The sequence below is a fragment of the Drechmeria coniospora genome, chromosome 03 (genome assembly GCF_001625195.1).
Source record: "Drechmeria coniospora strain ARSEF 6962 chromosome 03, whole genome shotgun sequence".
NCBI lineage: Eukaryota > Fungi > Ascomycota > Sordariomycetes > Hypocreales > Ophiocordycipitaceae > Drechmeria > Drechmeria coniospora.
This window is the reverse complement of record NC_054391.1, coordinates 8,509,663-8,528,217: the sequence shown is the minus strand read 5'-3', so window position 1 is coordinate 8,528,217 and position 18,555 is coordinate 8,509,663. Positions and strand designations below refer to the sequence as shown.

General features: G+C 59.9%; 4 protein-coding genes across 4 annotated transcripts; 3 read left to right on the top strand and 1 right to left on the bottom strand.

The window, feature by feature from the left end:
- Positions 1–880: 880 nt before the first annotated feature.
- Positions 881–2,192, bottom strand: DCS_07960 (60S ribosomal protein L2; the record flags this gene model as incomplete). Its single annotated transcript, XM_040805243.1, has 3 exons — positions 881–991; positions 1,052–1,125; positions 1,205–2,192. 3 exons carry the CDS (start codon positions 2,190–2,192, stop codon positions 881–883), a joined length of 1,173 nt encoding a protein of 390 aa, XP_040655347.1.
- Positions 2,193–3,407: 1,215 nt separating this feature from the next.
- On the top strand, positions 3,408–5,967 carry DCS_07959 (Cyclin B, G2/mitotic-specific; the record flags this gene model as incomplete). The annotated part of the gene is made up of 5 exons (XM_040805242.1): positions 3,408–3,772; positions 4,013–4,100; positions 4,394–5,629; positions 5,684–5,822; positions 5,879–5,967. 5 exons carry the CDS (start codon positions 3,408–3,410, stop codon positions 5,965–5,967), a joined length of 1,917 nt encoding a protein of 638 aa, XP_040655346.1.
- A 1,140-nt stretch (positions 5,968–7,107) lies between these two features.
- DCS_07958 (THO complex subunit 3) lies at positions 7,108–8,623 on the top strand (the record flags this gene model as incomplete). Its single annotated transcript, XM_040805241.1, has 3 exons — positions 7,108–7,203; positions 7,504–8,386; positions 8,460–8,623. The coding sequence occupies 3 exons, from the start codon at positions 7,108–7,110 to the stop codon at positions 8,621–8,623; spliced, it is 1,143 nt and encodes a 380-aa protein (XP_040655345.1).
- A 2,841-nt stretch (positions 8,624–11,464) lies between these two features.
- On the top strand, positions 11,465–14,481 carry DCS_07957 (binuclear zinc transcription factor; the record flags this gene model as incomplete). Its single annotated transcript, XM_040805240.1, has 5 exons — positions 11,465–12,267; positions 12,326–12,595; positions 12,658–13,321; positions 13,398–13,640; positions 13,717–14,481. The coding sequence occupies 5 exons, from the start codon at positions 11,465–11,467 to the stop codon at positions 14,479–14,481; spliced, it is 2,745 nt and encodes a 914-aa protein (XP_040655344.1).
- Between the last annotated feature and the right edge of the window lie 4,074 nt (positions 14,482–18,555).

Below are 18,555 nucleotides of genomic sequence, written 5' to 3'. Positions count from 1 at the left end.
ACATTGAGCGAGACCTACTACAGTATACGGAGTACAGTGTACGTAGGTACAGTAGTTGTACGGAGTACTTACTTGTAACTTGTATTACTACGGAGTAATCACCTTAGTACCTTTGTAAGATCTTTGTACAGTGCGGAGTTCAGAGTGCGGAGCAGCCATTATTAATAGTAGTTCATGTACCTTCTTGTACGTACTCCGAACATGAAGGAATAACCGCAAGAACTGTATTGTGCAGTATGGGAATACAACGTACTTCAAGTAATAGTACGCAGTACTCCCTTGGTATGATTTTGATTCCCCTACTCCGTGCTATTATTATTTATTCACTTCGATTGCGGTGGGTAGAAATGGCCAGAGTGATCACTCTGTGTTGTAATTACTCCGTACTACGCCTTCTTTGTCGCCACACCATTCCACGGGCCGAGCGGGAAACAGTGCGCCCCAGCCGTCCGATGACTTGTGATTGTGATGCCATGATGCGCCCATGTCCGATGCACCGCGTCTCCCTGCCTCGCCATCTCCTTTGTCCCCGGCCTGGCAAAATATCCTCGCACATACCCGTATCCGCTGCGCGTCTCACCGGCCACGGCCCTCAACAGCCACCCTGCGGACCGAGTCCGGCGCTAATGCAGCGGACCAGCACCTCGCCCCAAGGTGATGACAAACGGCAGACGTTGCACGCGCCCATGGCTGCGCCTCGGCTTTGAATGCAGGCGCACTCGCGAATCATTTTGTTTCTAGTTTGTACATACATTGTTGGCACCCGGTAGGTGGGTGGGCAGGAAAGCGGCAAGGCAAGCGAGTGGTCCGGCAGGGCAGGCCGTCCATTCGCAGCATAGGCCCGGCCGGCTTTTGTCCGTCGGTCCATGCCTTCTCCCACCTACTCCTTCGACGATCTCTTGTCTCTCCGCTTGCCGTGATTGCGCACGCGCGGCGTCACAACCCACTTGTTGACGTTGTGCGTCCGGCGCGTCTTGTAGCCGCTCTTGGTCTAATCATCCTGTCAGCGCATGCTCCCATCCGCGTCGTTGCCCGAGGAGAGAGGACGTACAGGTCGGCCCCATGGGGTGACGGGGTGTCGGTTGCTCTTGGACTTGCCGCGGCCGCCGCCGTGAGGGTGATCCACTGTGTTCAGTCCGTCGTTAGCATGATGACAAACCGTGACCTCGCACCGCTCGGTCGTCGTCGGCCCTCTCTCACGTACCCTTGTTCATGGCCACGCCGCGAACCGTGGGTCGAATGTTGAGCCACCGGCTTCGCCCGGCCTTGCCCAGCTGGCGGTAGTGATGATGCACGTTGCTGGCGACGCCGATGGTGGCGCAGGCGTTCTTGCTCACCCGCCGCACCTCGCCGCTCTGCAGCCGCACCTCGACGTACTTGCCCGTCATGATGCGGGTGCCGTCATCCCGCGTCTCCTCGTTCTTGTTCACGATCGTCGCCGACGTGCCCGCGCTGCGGCAGAAGACGGCGCCGCGCTTCGCCGCCGACCCGACGCAGAACACCTGGGTCCCCACCGGAATCATGTGCATCGGCAGGCAGTTGCCCCGGAAAGCCGTCTTCGCCGCCAGAATACCGGCATCGATGACGCCGCCCATGCTGTCGAGGAGATCCTGCGGGATGCCTGACCTGTAACTGTGCACCACGTCGCCGGCCCTCAAGCCCTCCGACGCGACAATGTACGACTTCCGCCCCGTCACCTTTTCCGTGAGGAGCGCGATGTGCGCGCTCCGACCCGGGTCGTATTCGATGCGCTCCACCAGGTGCGGTCCGGGCCGCCATCGCTCAAAGTCGACGGTCCGTATCCTCCGCTTCGCGCCGCCGCCGCGATGTCTCACCGTGATGCGCCCGTACACGTTCCTTCCACCCTTGCCGTGTCCCTTCTTCGGAATCGTGAGCGGCAGAAACGGCCGTCCCTTCCACAGATGATCGTTGACGGGCCGCCTCAGGTGCCGCACGCCGGGCGTCCGTGGCTTGTAGGTTCGGAGCATCACCGATTGGGACCCCGTGTTTTCGCGCAGGGCAGCCACCGTTTCGCCCGCAAGGCTGCTCCCCTTGGAGTCCCCATCCGATCTCCTGGTGGCGAAGCCGCGCAACGCAGCAGCATGGCGGAGAGCTGGTGGCTGGAAGCTTCGGAGGACCGCTGACGGGAAGGCGGAGCCGACCGCAGACATGGACATCCGAAGCTGGAGCATCTTGGCCGGGTCCGAGGACGAGAAACTATGCCAAGGTTGGCGGCGTATGATCGTGTAGTTTGGCAACTGTCGCTATGGGCCGTCCGGAAGCTCAATCGTCCGCAGGCATCGATCGACTGGTCGTTCGCCGACGCTCGAGACGATGCGCACGAGAAATCCCAATCGCTCAGCCGCTAGTGCCAATGCGAAAGTCGACAACCGCCACAGCTGTCGATGCTGGTCCTGTCAAATGTCACCAGCAACTTCGTACCTAGTCGTACCGTCGTTTGTCGTCGTTCTCCGTGCCGCACTGTCTACTGTAGAATCGACATCGTCTCCTGACGTGGAAATTTCCATCGGAAGCACGGAAGCTGTTTGCCCGAAGAAGCTGCCATGTCAAGCCACAAGGGGCCAAGCCACGTTGTGGCTCCTCGGTGCCGTCGCCCCACCTCTCGTCTGGCTCGCGATTCCACCCTTCATCCCATCCCTCGTATCCTCTCACTCTCACAGCGTGAAGGCGCCAACGGCACGCGAACCAAAGATAGAGGCTAGCGCGAGAGGGAGCTAGCAAGATGGCCAATCAGAGCACCGTTGCCCTGCGGTTGCCACTGTTGACATCGGCGGATTCCCGTGGTGCGGTACGAAGCACCATCCATGTATAGGTACTTAGTGCGTACCGGGGGTCGCGATGCCCCAGGTCGCCGTCGCGTTGTGATTTGTGCGTCGCTCGCTGACTGATGATTGAGTTTGCGCTACCTACAATTGCACACGTACTGAGAGAGGTATGCGTCTGCAGTATTGGACCGCAGTCTTACGTTTTAGCTCCTCGCCCATCTCGTTACCAGCCCGACTGTTCGCCCATGCCAGACCATCTTTACGGTCAGCTATGCATTAATGGTGGGTGTCTGGCAGTGCACAGTCAACTGCCTACCTAGTACGGAGTACTTACAGTAGTACTCCGTATTACAGTACGTATATCATGTACTTACATGCACAACTACAACTACACCAAAGTACTTGTACTCCGTACATGTACACCTACTTACTGTACTCCGTAATAATGCTTCGTAATGCATTGTACTGTAGGTGTACTGTACGTGTTCACTTCGGTAGAGATGTGCAGCCCAACTGACATCGACTCACTTGCCCTGCGATTCCGTTGCAACGAGAATTCCCTCTCTGCTTCTGAGGAGGCATCGATGCTGCCGGAGGGATCACGCCGCAACGACGAGCCCTATGTGCGGACCACGGATAGATTCGTCCTACCAAACAGTGATTCATCCGTCCAAGTCAACAAACAATGCCATTGCTGGACCTACTTACCTGGCCGGAAAGTACCACCAGGTGGCCAGCCACGGCACCGGATTCCTTGGGAGGCACACGCTCAATCGCCCGGGCATATCCGTCTTCGTGCTTGTGCTCACTCGTATTCGTGGCCACCACATCGTACCCTCATTGTTCGCTGATGCATGGCACGCACACAAGCTCATCCAACCAGAAGCAGAGGACGAGCTCGCTGCCGAGGTTTTTCCCCGGGGCTTCTCGCCCTTGCCTGGCAACCGACTCGCGAGGCGCGCCGCAAGCCAAGCTTGGCCTGGTAGGTACGTACCCGCAGCCGCGACAGGCCCACTCCCACTGCCACTGCACGCTTCGACCAACCCGTCAGCTCCGCTCCTCAAAACACATCCTGTCCGCCTTCACGACCGTCTTCCTGGACGTAAACACCTCGCTTCTCCGCCCGTCGTTGCTCGCCGCACCACCCTCATCCACCATCAATGTCCGCCGTCACGCTCCGAGCGACTCGTTGACTCCCGGCCAGCTTTTATAACACGATATTACAGCCTTGTCCCCGTGGCGTACTCGCCCACCGCAACATTCCAACCGCGCTGTTGTGTTGGACAGCCACCCGTACCTGTCTCTGAACCAGAGGTAAGGTACCCAATTCCTCTCTTCGTTCATATGTCCGGACTTCTGGCTCGCTTCCGTTTCCTGCCTCTGCCTTTTGCCTCCTCGATCCCCTCTCGTCCGTTCAATCGAGACGCGTTGTCCACTGACTTCCTGCGCTGCAGCCCGGCCTCTGGCAGTATATGACCTAGTCACCTCCGCTGGATTTTCCAATGGCTCCTGTACGTCTGCCGCCGCTCGGCCTGCCAGGCTCAGACCTTGCTCCTCCCTCCTGTCCCTCCCGTCTCGTCGTCGGCCGCTGACTCGTCGTCCGCCAGGGGACTCGACCTGCACGTCATCGTCTCGTGTCCAACGAGAACGACGAAAACAGCTCGACGCGTATGACCCGAGCCAAGGCGGCCGCCGCTCTCAACGCCGACGAGATGGCCATGCCCACCAAGGGTGCTCTGCAACCGAAGAAGTCGGCCCACAACGTCGGCGGCCCGCGGAAGCGTGCCGCTCTCGGCGATGTCAGCAACGTCGGCAAGGTCGACGTGATTGACGGCAAGAAGCCCGCCGGCAAGCCCGGCCTGGTCTCCAAGGCAGCTCACCCCACGGGCGTCCAGAAGAACACGGTGCGGCCGACGAGCCGCGCGCCCTTGGGCAGCAAGCCTGCCAATGCGGCGGCGGACAGCAAGAGGGCCGGGTCGGGCGCCGGCGGCATCGCGGCACCCAAGCGAAAGGTCGCCGCCGCCGCGTCGGCTGCCGTCGCCAAGGACGAGACGGCCGTGGAGGAAGCCGAGCCGCTTCGCAAAAAGGTCCACACAGCTGCCGAGGAAAAGCGAGGCCGACCCGAGGTCAGGGTCGAGGAGAAGGTCAAGGCGGCGGCGGTGGCGGCGCCCAAGGTTGACGATGCCAAGTGTGCAACGAGCCTCGAGGATGACCTCAAGGATCTCGACCAAGAGGACCTCGACGACCCTCTGATGGTTGCCGAGTACGCCAACGAGATTTTCGAGTACCTCCACGACCTCGAAGTCAAATCGATCCCCAACCCGCAGTACATGTCTCATCAGGACGACCTGGAGTGGAGGACGCGCGGCATCCTCGTCGACTGGCTCATCGAGGTTCACACCCGCTTTCATCTGTTGCCCGAAACGCTCTTCCTCGCCGTCAACATCATCGATCGGTTTCTGTCCGAGAAGGTGGTGCAGCTTGACCGCCTCCAGCTCGTCGGCATCACGGCCATGTTCATCGCTTCCAAGTACGAGGAAGTTCTGTCGCCCCATGTCGAAAACTTCAAGCGCATCACCGACGACGGCTTCAGCGAGGCCGAGATCCTCGAGGCCGAGCGATTTCTCCTCACCACCCTCAACTATGACCTGAGCTATCCGAACCCCATGAACTTCCTGCGCCGTGTTTCGAAGGCGGATAACTATGACATCCAGTCTCGAACCATCGGCAAGTACCTGATGGAAATAAGCCTCCTGGACCATCGCTTCATGGCGTATCGGCCAAGCCACTCGGCCGCCGCCGCCATGTATCTTGCCCGACTGATGTTGGACCGCGGCGAATGGGTGAGGACGAGCGCCGCCTGACGAGCACGGCGTTTGGCTAACATTCCGCTGCAGGACAGAACGCTCGCCCACTACGCCGGATACACGGAAGAGGAGATCGAGCCCGTCGTCGAGCTCATGGTCGACTACCTCGCACGCCCGGTCGTGCACGAGGCATTCTTCAAGAAGTACGCGAGCAAAAAGTTTCTCAAGGGTACGCCTCCTGCCCCCCCGTCCGGTGCCGACCTGCGGCTCGCTAACGATTCTCAGCCTCGATCCTCGCTCGACAATGGGCCAAGAAGAACGCGCCCCTGTTCGGCATCACCGACACGGATCTTTCCCTCGACCAAATTTCGTGATAGCCACGGCACTAGCAACACGCGTCGACCCATCCATTCCGCACTCACATTATTCTTACATTACAAACAAGCTTGACAGCCTCCAGGATGTCACGACTCCCGGTTGGATTGATTGTGCCCGTCACCTTGGTCTCGGGCGGCCATGAATCGAGGCGTGCCTGCTCACTCGTTCGTCTTCCATTCTGCGGCGCACGCGGAATGCTGTCGAGCGATCTTCGGCCATGGCGGAATGGCATGCGTTGGCGCCGCTCTCGACATTCTTCGCGTCTGATCTCTGGCAGTTCGCACCTGCATTTGTCGACTTTTTCAAGTATTTCAGCATGGAATCGTCTTATTCGTTTTACTCATGGCGCTCGGAGTCCTTGTCTCAAGGTGGGGAGGTCGTTACGGGAATGGCACGTCGGAGTTGGTTGCCGAGGGCCTGGCTTTTGGTACAAACCGAGCTCCCTTGTTGTGGCGGGGGACGTCGTGGTCGGTGGTTCACGATGTCGGAGCTGCCCCTACAATGCCAGGCCTCCTTTCGATGGGTGTCTGGTTTTTGAGGCTCCAGCGTGGTGATGGCTCACGACGCGGCCGTTATGGCTGGACTCCTGGATATCCGAGCGAGCAAGGCCGAAAAGGTGTACATAGCATGATCGGATTACTGGCAGGACTTGGGAATAGGATTGGCAAATCCATTGCATAAAACATGGTTATGCTGCTTTGCGTTGGTTGAGTATCGTGGGAGCCGGTAAAGGGCCGTTTCCATTCTCCAGTTCCGACTTTCGTACCGAGCTCCAGATGGCCAGTGGAAATGAAATGTTCGAGGTGATGGGTGGACGGTGGTGGGTGGACGACCATGGGTGGTGGAAAGGTGCAAGAGAGCTACCAGTTGACCAAACGGTGTGCTGTATTCCTGGACTCTCAGCGGGTAGCAAAGCGACGTAAGCTACTGGGGTCCCTACGAGGTACCCCATTAGTGCAGCGCAACGAAGGTGGTGCAGTGCTCGATCACCTGGAACCGGAGAGGTGCCTCGGACTACAGTGCTGTGCTAGACCCAGTTTGTTTGTCACGATATTCTGTGGACCCTCCGTCGTCCTCTGCAGCACCTGGACGTTGGTGAGGGAAGTTTCGTTCCAAACTTTCCCTGCACCTCTCTGATGTCAATCCATTTCAGTGCGCAGACAGCAATATTGATCGGCCTGGCACCCGCCTTGTCTGGCGTTGGACAACCTGCCGACGCCTCGGTACTTGCGGTCAGTTTCATTCCAATCAAGCCAACGACGCCGATCCGGCCGAGCCCAAGTCGACGCAATTCTCGCTCTCGATGGCACCTGTCCTGCGACCCAGGCAGAGCCTGCCCAAGGACAAGTTCTCCGGGTACTTTACAGGCCTCAAGAGCCAGCCATACACGGATCTGAACTCCACGAGAGGGGCGCCCGGTTTCAGGTCAGCGTCTCCGACGTGGTGCTCGGCCACACGACTGCCCACCGTCGGATGGGCCCCGTCGTGCTGAGGGAGACGATGCGCTGACGCCCAAGTGCGGCAACGTGTAGCATACGATCGATTGCCTGGAACCCTCCGGGAACACTGGTGGCAACCGGCTCGGCGGACAAGACGCTGCGCGTGTGTGGGTGAACCTGGACGGACGAACCGGTCCCGGCCAGCACGGGGTTGGGAGACTGACAGATGCTGCTGCAGGGAATCCGGAAAAGCCAAACGTCAAGTTCTCGACCGAGCTCAAGGGCCACACGTCGTCGGTGGAAAAGGTGGCCTTCAACCCAGTCAAGGATGCCGAGCTCTGCAGCGTGAGCAGCGACGGGGTGGTCAAGTTCTGGGACGTGCGCACCAAGGCCTGCTTCAACGAAGTAAAGGGTCTAGGCGACGCGCTGAGCCTCGTCTGGGCCCCCGATGGACAGACACTGCTGGTGGGTAACAAGGACGACAACGTGTACATCATCTCGCCCTCGCAGCCGAACCCCATCTCATCGCATCAGCAGTCGGTGCAGACGAATCAGATCAGCTTTTGTTGGGGCGGCGAGAAGATATTCCTGGCGACGTCGGACGGACGGACACGGATCCTGACGTATCCCACCTTCGAGCCTGCGCTGCACACCAAGCGCGGCCCCGGCCGTGAAACGAGCGAGTTCAAGCTGCACGGGCAAACCTCGTCGTGCTCGACGGTGGAGCTGCAGCCTTCATCGAGGTACCTCGCGACGGGAGGGTCCGACTCCATCATCTCCTTGTGGGACACCAAGGACCTCATCTGCCAGAGAACGATTTCGGGGATATCAGGGCCGGTGAGGAGCATCAGTGAGTCCGAGCCTTTGGCACCAGCTGCCATCCTCGTCGAGCATTGGCCGGAAGCTAACCGGTGCCGGCCGCGACCGCCAGGCTTTACTTTCGACGGAAGCTTCATCGTCGGCGGAAGTGACGAAGGTAGGTTTGCATGCCACCACCGCGCGCCACGGTCCCATTCCCCGAACTTGAGCTAACCGACCGTCGCACCTAGGGAGCGGTCTGGAGGTCTACCATGTCGAAACGGGCGAGCATGTGCACACATTCAAGACGGCGGGTCCGTCACCCGTGGTGGCCTGGGCGCCGCTTCGTTACTGCCTAGCCTACAGCGACCTCGGCGTCCTACGAATCATTGGCGTGGATGCGGATAGGAAGTGAGAAGCTCGCCAGCGTCCCGGACGACGGCTGATTGGCACGAGGAAGAGTCATGCTACGCCCTGCGGATAACTACAGACGGGGCAGGCATGCAGGAAGAGGACAGGGCGGTGATGACGGTGACGGAGCGAGCCTACTCGGCTGGGTTGGCAGGCGGCCGTCAGCAGATCTCCGAGGAGCGATGGAGCGTTGCGGGTGGCATGGCGAATATGAAAGCCAACGCGGCGTGGGAGGAGGGCGGGAGAGGGGGGGGGGGACCCTGATACAAGACGTACATGGTAGGATTCCAACCGCATGAAAGTGCAGGTATGAGCAAGCCTGATGGTGCCGAGTCGTACCAGTGCCGAGTTGCGTCAGTGCCGAGTTGTGTCCTCGTGCTCGTTCCTCCGGATTATGGTATCCATGGGGGGGGGGGGAGGGGGGGTATGTGCTGACTGTTCCCAGCAGGACTCAGGATTCAGGACGTCAGCGCTTGCGCGTGCTGCGCAAAGGATATCGCTCGTCCAAACGTGCTCTGCTGGGCCGAATGAATGACATGACACCTCAGCTTGTGCGCGTTTATGATGCTCGAAGCAAAGGAACACAACAACACTCGAATGCTTGAAACTCGTTTGTGCCAAACAGCATGCTGCGACAATGCTGGGTTCAACACGGAGTACTCGGCAGATGGCAGCATATCGTGGGGACTGGATTGCTGACAGGCGTTGCCTAGGTGCGCATAGATGTTAATCTCCTGCAAGTATTACGTGTAACCTCGGGCTTCAAGATGTCAGCAGCGAATCGGGCATGCCACCACGAGGGAATCGGGATGGGCCACGGCCGTCTGTCTGCCCACGCAGTGCCAGGTAAAAGGCTGGTGCATCTACCACCTAGGCACGCGATACACTGCGCAGATGGTGATAACGAGTACGGGTCACCGCATCGGGAGCAGTGTCTTGGGCCTTCGAGAGTAGACAGGATGATATTGTCCTCGCCTCAGTCTTCATCCAGACACCTTTTCCAGGACTAAGGGGCATGGGACCAGTGCCGATGCAGGTGCTTGTGAATTATATCCGCCAGAGTCACCTCGGCACACCACGAAGGCGTGCACTTGGAACTGGTGCTCCGGAGCATTCATGGTACGGCGCATTTGCATGTGTGTAGGGGACGAACCGTACAAGCATCGAACCGTACAAGCATCGAACCGTGCAAGTGGAGCACAGCTTCTTACCGGTAGGAGGTAGTCTCCGAGGCAGGAAGTCGTCACTGAAGGAGTGCAATGTCGATAGGAAGGATGGCATGCACTGGCAGGCGTTCGATAACGTCGGTAAGACGAATGCACATTCTTGGTGCATGCGAGCGAACGAGCAGCTTCGCAAGGTGCGGGTGTAGCACAGAGTATTAGTGTATTAGGAGGAGCAGACGGAAGAATCCAGAAGCCCTTGATCCATCCATTCCTAGCGGCGGATAGGTACTATTACTTACCAGGTACACTGACTTGTTACACTGGCGGGTAGGTACTATTACTTACCAGGTACACTGACTTGTTACACTGGCAGGTATGTACTATTACTTACCAGGTACGGACACATTGACTTATTACACTGACTTGTTACACTGACTTGTGGCCTGTAATTGGTTGTACATGTTAGTAGTAGGTTTCGATAGAGCACCGTTGCCTGCCCGAGTCTTGGAGCCCCGCCACCAACATGCGCTGCTCGGCCAAGGGCACCTGTAGGTGCGTCCAAGTACAAGTAATACAACTACTTACTGCACGAGTACTTGGAATGTGCCACTAATTACTGTACGTACAGTGCTTCCATTGCAGCTAAGTAATTGCCTAGTACTGACAGTACAAGTACCTGCTGGGCACTGGCACAACCCTGCCGCAATGGTCCGGGGCCTCGGACACTGTGGCCAGCGCCTAGGCATCCACGCCACCTCATCTTCCCCACATACAAGTCATCCTTGTGCACCTTCGTGGCACTGCCAGATAATGTGCTTCTGTGCCCCGGATAATGTGCTTCTCTGCCCCGTGCTCCGCTCCTCTCGCAATGGGTGTTCCGCTCCCTAAGAGCAAGTGCACATGACGTACTCACCTACTCGTATGTGCCCGTCTGTGTACAGTCAACTACTTGGTGGCACCAAAGTGACGAATACCTACCTGGATGCCACTAGGAGGGCCGTGCCGAGGTTCGTCAAGGTGAAAGGTACAGTACATGTACATGTACGTGCAAGGTACTTGCAAGTACCAAGTGCTGTACTTAGAGACGATGCTGGCCTTGGTGGGTAGTTGCCGCTATCCCTCGCTCGTGGTAGGTGCCTGGTATCGTGCACATCTCGTCCGTCGTCCACTGTGGAGGTCCCCATCGAGCCCCCCATGGCGTTCCCGTCCGAGTGTTGGGCGATCGCAGTAAGCGGGTACGAGGACGAGCCCTGCAAGTACAGCGCAGGTACTCCGTACGGAGGGAGTACTGGGCGTCGACACCTCCTACCGTGCGTGGGTGCCCGTCAGGACCCTGAAACACATCACCGTCACCTTCGCACCGCCTGCACAATCCCCCCTCCCGCAAGAAATGATCGACTTCTCCCGGCCAGCCGCATCGACGTCGACAAAGGCCGAAAAGCAAGCATCCCTTCCTGCCGGCCGCCATCGCCCCGTCGGCGCAAGTCGACACTCGTCAGGTCGGTCGGTCCCCGTGCAGAGCTCCTCCCTGGTGCTTGGCCCGTAAGCATCGGGGGCTCTCGATCTCCCGACATATTCTTTCGAATCGACAGGCGGGAACGGGCTTCCATCGTCCACCGTCCATATCCGTACCGGTGCCGCGCCCCAGACCACACGACCGGCCACCGGCCACCGTCACCATGACCGGCTCGTCCGACAACGAGTCGTCCGGCAACGGCGTCCAGGCCGCCCAGAGCCCCAACGGCGACTCCAACGGCTCCCACGGTTCCCACGGCGGCCCCGACGACGGCCGTCGGGACGGCGGCGGCGCCATTCTCGACAATGCCAGCGTCCCCAAGCCCAAGCGCCTCGCCTGCATGATATGTCGCAAGCGCAAGCTCAAGTGCGATGGCCTCCGTCCCAGCTGCAGCACCTGCTCCAGGCTGGGCCATTCGTGCGCCTACGACGAGCAGAGGAGGAAAAGCGGCCCCAAGCGTGGGTACGTCAAGGCGCTCGAGGAGCGGTTGAGTGAGTCACCGTCGGTCCCCGTCGTCGCCGTGGCAAGGATGCCCGTCGCTGACCTTGCCTTGGCTCCAGAGCAAGTCGAGACGCTGCTGAAGACGCAGGATCCCGTCCCGTCGACAAACGCCGGCCCCGTCAAGGGCCTGGCCATGGCCCACCCGCCGCCCGGCGTCGCTGGCCTGGCCCTCGCGAACCCGCCAATGTCCGTCGCCGCCGACGGCGAGATGGACGCCCCGTGGGCCCATTTCGGCGCCGATTCCCCCCGGCCGGGCGCGCTCGACGACTTTCACTTCAACGCGAGCATGGGCATCCAGATGAACGGCGTCGGCGGCAACTTCACCTGGGAGATGATCGGCCTCGGCCTCGAGGAGCCGCTACCCCCCCAGGAGACCATCGACGAGCTCCATCAGGTCTTCTTCGAAAAGGTGCATCCGTCGTGCCCCATGATCCATCGGTATCGATACCTGGCCGCCATGAACCTGTAAGTGAAGGGGACCGAGGAGCTGCCGGTCGGACCGTCGGCTGACAGGCGACGGCAGAGCCCCGAATCAGCGGCCGCCCGTGTGCCTGAGGTACGCCATGTGGACGCTGGCCTGCTCCATCACGGACAAGTACACGGATTTAAAGGACCTCTTCTACAAGCGAGCCCGCAAGTACGTCGAGGCCGACTACGTCAAGGGGTACGGGGAGCACATGATCTCGGTCGCCCACTGCCAAACCCACATCCTGCTGGCCTGCTACGAGATGAAGATGATGTACTTTCCGCGCGCCTGGATCAACACGGGGTCCGCCGTTCGCCTCGCTCAGATGTAGGTGCCACGACGCCGCGCCGGCGGCCCGCGGCGGGAGAGCAGCGCTGACGACTTCCCAGGATCGGCCTGCATCGGCTCGACGGCAACGGCCTCGACGTGAAGCAGTGCCTGCCGCCCCCCAAGGACTGGACCGAGCGGGAGGAGCGGCGGCGAACCTTTTGGATGGCCTTTTGCGAAGATCGATACGCGAGCATCGGCACCGGATGGCCCATGACGATTGATGAGAGGGACGTCCTGACGAGGCTGCCGTCGTCGGAGGAGGCTTTCAACATGAGCCGACCGGAGCAGACGCAGACGCTGAACGAGTGCACCGGTCCGTCGGGCGCCGGCAAGCTGTCGTCGTTTGGCGGCGTCGTCCTCCTGGCCTCCCTGTTCGGCCGCAACCTCGTCCACCTGCATCGGCCCGACGACGACGACCTCGACCACGACCTCAACGGTCCCTTCTGGAAGCGGCACCGCCACCTGGACAACATCCTCCTCGGCACCTCCCTCGGCCTCCCCGGTCACCTCAAACTCCCCGCCGGCTTGGCCAACCCCAACGTCGTCTTCACCAACATGAGCATCCACACGTCGACCATCTGCCTCCACCAGGCCGCCATCTTCAAGGCGGAGAAGAACAAGCTCGCGGCCTCGGTCGGGTCCGAGAGCAAGATACGGTGCATCACGGCGGCCAACGAGATTGCGAGCATCATGAGGACCATCTCCCACATGGACCTGTCGGCCGTGAGTGCTTCCCGACGCCCCCTTCCCCTCCCCTCGGCGGCCTGCGAGATGGGCGGCTGACCGTCGACTCCCCCAGATGAACCCCTTCATCTCCTTCTGCCTCTACGTCGCCGCTCGGGTCTTTGTGCAGTACCTCAAGAGCAGGCCGGACGATGCCCAGACGGTGGACTCGCTCCGGTTCCTGCTCTCGGCCATGAACGCGCTGAAGCGACGGAACCCGTTGACCGAGTCGTTTCTCGTCCAGCTGGACGTGGACTTTGAGTCCTTGACGGCGCGCATCCCCCAGCTCAGGAATGCCTTTCCGCGGTCCGGTGATAGCGTACGTCGTCGGCAGTGCCCTCCCCCGATGGATGCGTCCCCCCCCCCCACGAGTACGGTGATCTGACAATAGACAGCCCGGCGCGGCGGGCAACGGGACGAAGTGTCAACCGCCCGCCGAGAACGCGGAAGGTGTCCCGGGCATCCTGCCCTACCGAAACAAATGTCAGTTCCTGAAGACGCCGGCGGATGAGGGCAACGCGGCCGCGGCGCTGGACCCGATGGAAAACCCGGCCGACCGACCGGCAGCCGGCCCGGACGCGTTCGAATCGTCCTGGCTCTCCCCCGACCGGCAGGCGATGCCTGCGCTGACGCCGAGCTCGGGAACCATGTACGAAAAGAACGGGCCGGCGAGCAGCGGGCCGATGTCCGGATTTGGGGAAAGCAGCGGCGAGATGCAGGAACTACGGGCTTCGCCTGAAGGTGGACTGTCCAACGGTCCGACGCCCAACTCGTCGAGCGGAGGCGGCTCGGATGGAAAGTCTCACCTAGGCGCCGGGCCACTGCTGAACGGGTCGGCGCAGGACGCTGCGTATCGGACGAGCTCGATGGGACCCCACCAAGGCGTCATGAGCAATGGGTTGGACGTGCCGGTAGGTGGCCACCAGAGCTTCTTTGGCGAGACAACCTCGTTCGGCCTCGGCCCAGACATGGGCGCGGCGGAGGCAGGTGTCAACTTTGGCATGTCATCGAGCGGCGGCTGGGCAGACCTGAACGGGGAGACACCTGCAATGCAACCGGTGGGAGAGGGCGTGCTGCGGGCGCTCATGAACATGGGGCCGATGGATGCCATGGACCTGTCATCGTGGGATAACGGAACCGACACTCACATGAGGAGTTGAAGGGTCATCTCGGACAGCGCAGCACCCGCCTCGGCGGGAGGCGTTGCCGGCGTCGCTGCAGAGAGGGGACTGGCGGATGGCGACTGGACTTGATCGACATTTTTGCTCCATCAACTGTCCTTTCCGATTGGAACGGAGACAGCACGTAAGTTGCTGGACTGATGGGGGTGGTTCCTGTTATATGTCACATCACACGCGTGCGCAACAAGGTGGATTGGGAGGAAGACGCGTCGTTGTGTTCGAGCGCAAGCGAGCAGAGCTGGCCGTTTCTACACGCTCCAGTTAGCAGAGACACAGAACGGGGGGTTGGTGCCTTGACTAGGAGGTGTACGGGCTGCCCAACCGTCCTACGATAGATGTACTCATATCAGCCATCTATTTCCCGCTGCCGCTTTGTGTTAGGTACGGAGTATTGCTGGTTCGACAGAGTATGGCAGACACGAGTACAAGCAAGCGTACGCCGCCGCCGGGTCCCACAGCGGAAGCGGGAGGTTGCGGTGCAGCCACCCTTGGTTGAGCGGGGGTGGGCCGGGGCGAAGTGGGTCCCTGCGGGGGGCTCGGGGCTCCGATGACGGAGCTTGGATGTCGAAGGCGTACGGGCACGGCATGTACTTGGGCGCGACGTACGTGCCAGCCAGAGCAGCGAGAAGTCGGCCATGAAGGCTAGTATGGCGTCCATTGCCAACACGAGGGTGCCCATGCGTCGTCTACCTGACAGGAGAAAGGCAGGGAAAATTCCGCACTTTTCGTCCACGGAACGGCGGAAAGCCGGCCGAGGGTGTGTCCCTTCCACCTGGGCATTCCCCGTGAGCGGTTACAACGAAGCCTCAGCGATGTTGGAGGTTGGAGGACGAGACGGGTCCACGGTGGTGTCTCGCAGCAGCCGCGGTAGCAGCCGCGGCGACAGAGGTTGGGTGGGCTGTTTGGGGGTCTCGCGCCGATGCCGGGGTTGGGCGTCGTAGGATCTGCAAGGCAGGAGATCGACCAGAGGGTCGGAAGCAGGCTCAGTGGTCGCATCGCTGTTGAGGTATCGGATCAGAAGAAATTGCAGATCGACGAGCTTGCATAGGTGGGCGGATGAAGGTGCAGCTGCCAATGTCAACCCCGTCATCAGTGCCCGCACCGCACAGAACAGCCGGCACGTACGGGCAAAGCAAATCGGACGACGGTGCCAATAAGACGCACCGACGGCATACGCGGGCGTGAAGGGAGCGGGATAGGTTGCAGACAGCTGAGCGACAGCATCGACCGGGTAGCATGCCGCCAATCGGTTGCTGACGATGCAGCAAAAGGCGAGGCCACGGAGGTCAAGGGAGCATGGGGCAGGGTCGCCTGTCGAGGGCGGAACCGTTTCGGCCCTGGCGACAAGAAGGACGCAGGCCAACGACAGCGATCGAGCGGAGGAGGCAGCAGGAGGAGGTGCACAATGAATGTGCGGTATTCTCGTTTTAGGTGTACTTGGCTATCTGACGCTTATCGCCGCTTATCGGCGGCGGCTCACCGCAACTGACCACAGACGACGACAAGGGATGCTCCTGCCTTACCCATCCATGTAGGTATTTGTAATAGTTATGGTGCTTGTCCATTGCAACTTCCTCCCCTCGTGAGCGGCACCTGCCTTGTTTCCTTGCTCGACTTGTCTGGCACTTTCCATGTCACGTGCTTGCCAAGTATCTTCGGAGGAGGTGGAACGAGCATCACTCCCGAGCAAGTCTCCGAATCACGCAGCGTCCTCGTCCAAGCCGAGCCGACGGCGGCAAGTTCAGCTGCGGCACCCTGGAAACCGGCCAACATTCAGGTCATCAGCCGCACGCCGCGGCCGGCACGGCTGAAGCGCTCGCGCTCCGGCAGGTCGATCCGAGACGGAGCGGTTGACGACAAGGTCCCGAGCGAGGAGGACGCCTTCAAGCTCATGCTCAGCACCCATGATGACGAGCTCGACGAGCTGGCGTCCGAGCAGACGTTGTCATGACGTGCCATGGAATCTTTTTCGGCCGTGACTTTGACGACTCCCAGATTCCCAGCCGAGAGACGTCCGTCGGCCCGAAGAGATGAGTGGCTTGGCTCCCCTGCACGACGGCGCGGCACTGACGATTGCGGATTCGTGCATCAAGCTATTGCCGGGTGCCGTCAACGTTGCCTTCTTCGAATCGCAGTTCCACGCGGCGCTACCGGCGCAAATCTCGACACACGCCATCGACCGAGACGTAGCTCGGACGATTGGGCTGCGCCAGAACAGCTTCCACGGCATCGGTTCTGCCATGCTGCGAATGACCGATGCACGAGCACGAGCACGAGTACCTACTTGCCTATACAAGTCCTTGGATGTGTGTACTTGTACACTGGACATACCGACATGCCATTGCGCGTACCCGTCATGTTTGTGCTCGTGCTCGTACTCATACCCTCGCCCTTTCCGCTACCGCCGCTGCTCTCGTCCACGTCTGTACGTTGTAGGGACCCTGGATGTCTAGAGGAGGCCGGCATCGGCCCTGGCTTTACTTGCCCTCCGCTTCCTTGTGCATTGCGTGCATTTACAGATCCACGAGTACGAGTACGAGTTCCGATACGGAGGACCTTCCTTTCCTTCCCACGCGGAACCCGGGAGGATGCGCGACGCGGGAGGCGCGGGAGGCGCGGGAGGCGCGGGAGGCCCAACCGGTTGACGAACCGTACGAGGTCGAGCAGGCAGTTGCAATGTGACGTTCCGGCCGGCGAGCCGAGGTGCCCGAACGTGTTGATTTATGAGCCGTCGTGCTCGTATTCGGTACTCAACACCCGACGGTATCAAGGGGTGTAGCATACTTGTACCTGGACAGAGCTGCTGGTGTCTAGTACGAATTATGCACAGTATATGTGTCCATGATGTAAGAAATGGACTGTTGTGAGCTTGTACAAGTAATAATACCTGTTGAGGACTTGCACAGCACTTACACGTCGCCGCCGTTCCGTCTGGTTTTCTTCAGCGGCGAACGCCTTGCCACCCCCTCCCTCGCACTCCGTAGTGTATGTACATGTACTGTACAGTACAGCGTACTTATACCAACATGAAATCCTCGTCCTCGTATAAGTGCATACACTCCTTTGGTACCAAAGTGCGATGCGCACGGCCCCAGCAATTGTAACGGTGAAAAATAAGGGAGGCATTTAATTTATTCGCTTCAACGCGCAAGGACCTGCTGAGGATTTACCAGGTTATTTCCAGGCGGGGAAGAAACAGATGTCGTTTCCCCACCGGCACGAGTTATACTGCAGCATACCTGTACAGTGTGCAACTTGACAGTGTGTGCCTATCCAGCGTGTACCAGTACCATACTTGGGTGCGTGTACAGTGTGTGGGTTTGGAGCATGCACTGTACCTCGACGGCTCGATGCTGCGTCAAGACTCCTCGAACGGCGGCAAGTCTCCAACGGACACGGACACGGCCCTCACCCACCGATAACACGGCACGGCGGCAGAAAACGAGATGATGTGCTCCGTATGCGGGAGGGACTGGCACAGCCAAGCAGGGGATGCTGGATGTGACTCTTGCGGGTCGACCTGCGGTTGCACCACACCTCCGTCTGGGTCCACGCACAACCACAAGTACAGGGTATGCTCACCGCATGCAGGTGTTCACGCGAACCATGAACTGCTGCTTCCTTGGTGGTCGGCCCAAAAAAGAAAAAAAGCGATGGGAAAAAGAAAGCAAGAGAAAAGCAACAAACAAGTAGTTATTGCTTGTATTGTTTACACATGTCGTGCAAGGGAGGGAGTGGAGGAGAGGAGGGGAGACAACCCCAACCACGCGCCTAGGCCGCCAGCGTATGCCGCCTTGTGAGGGCGATGAAGATTCATGACTGATCAAGATTCATCAGGCATGTCATATATACGTGTACAGAGACGGAGGCATACATAGACGCAGCATCGTACCCCAACGTTCCGCACCGACGGCTGTCCGAAGCACAGGCGCAGGAGCAGGAGCACAGAGTAGGGTTGACAAGACTTGCGGTATCAATTGATCCTGTCCAGAATAGCCTTGCTGCCTCGTCGTCATCCCGGCGCCAACCTCGGAGACGTAGCGCATCAAGCAA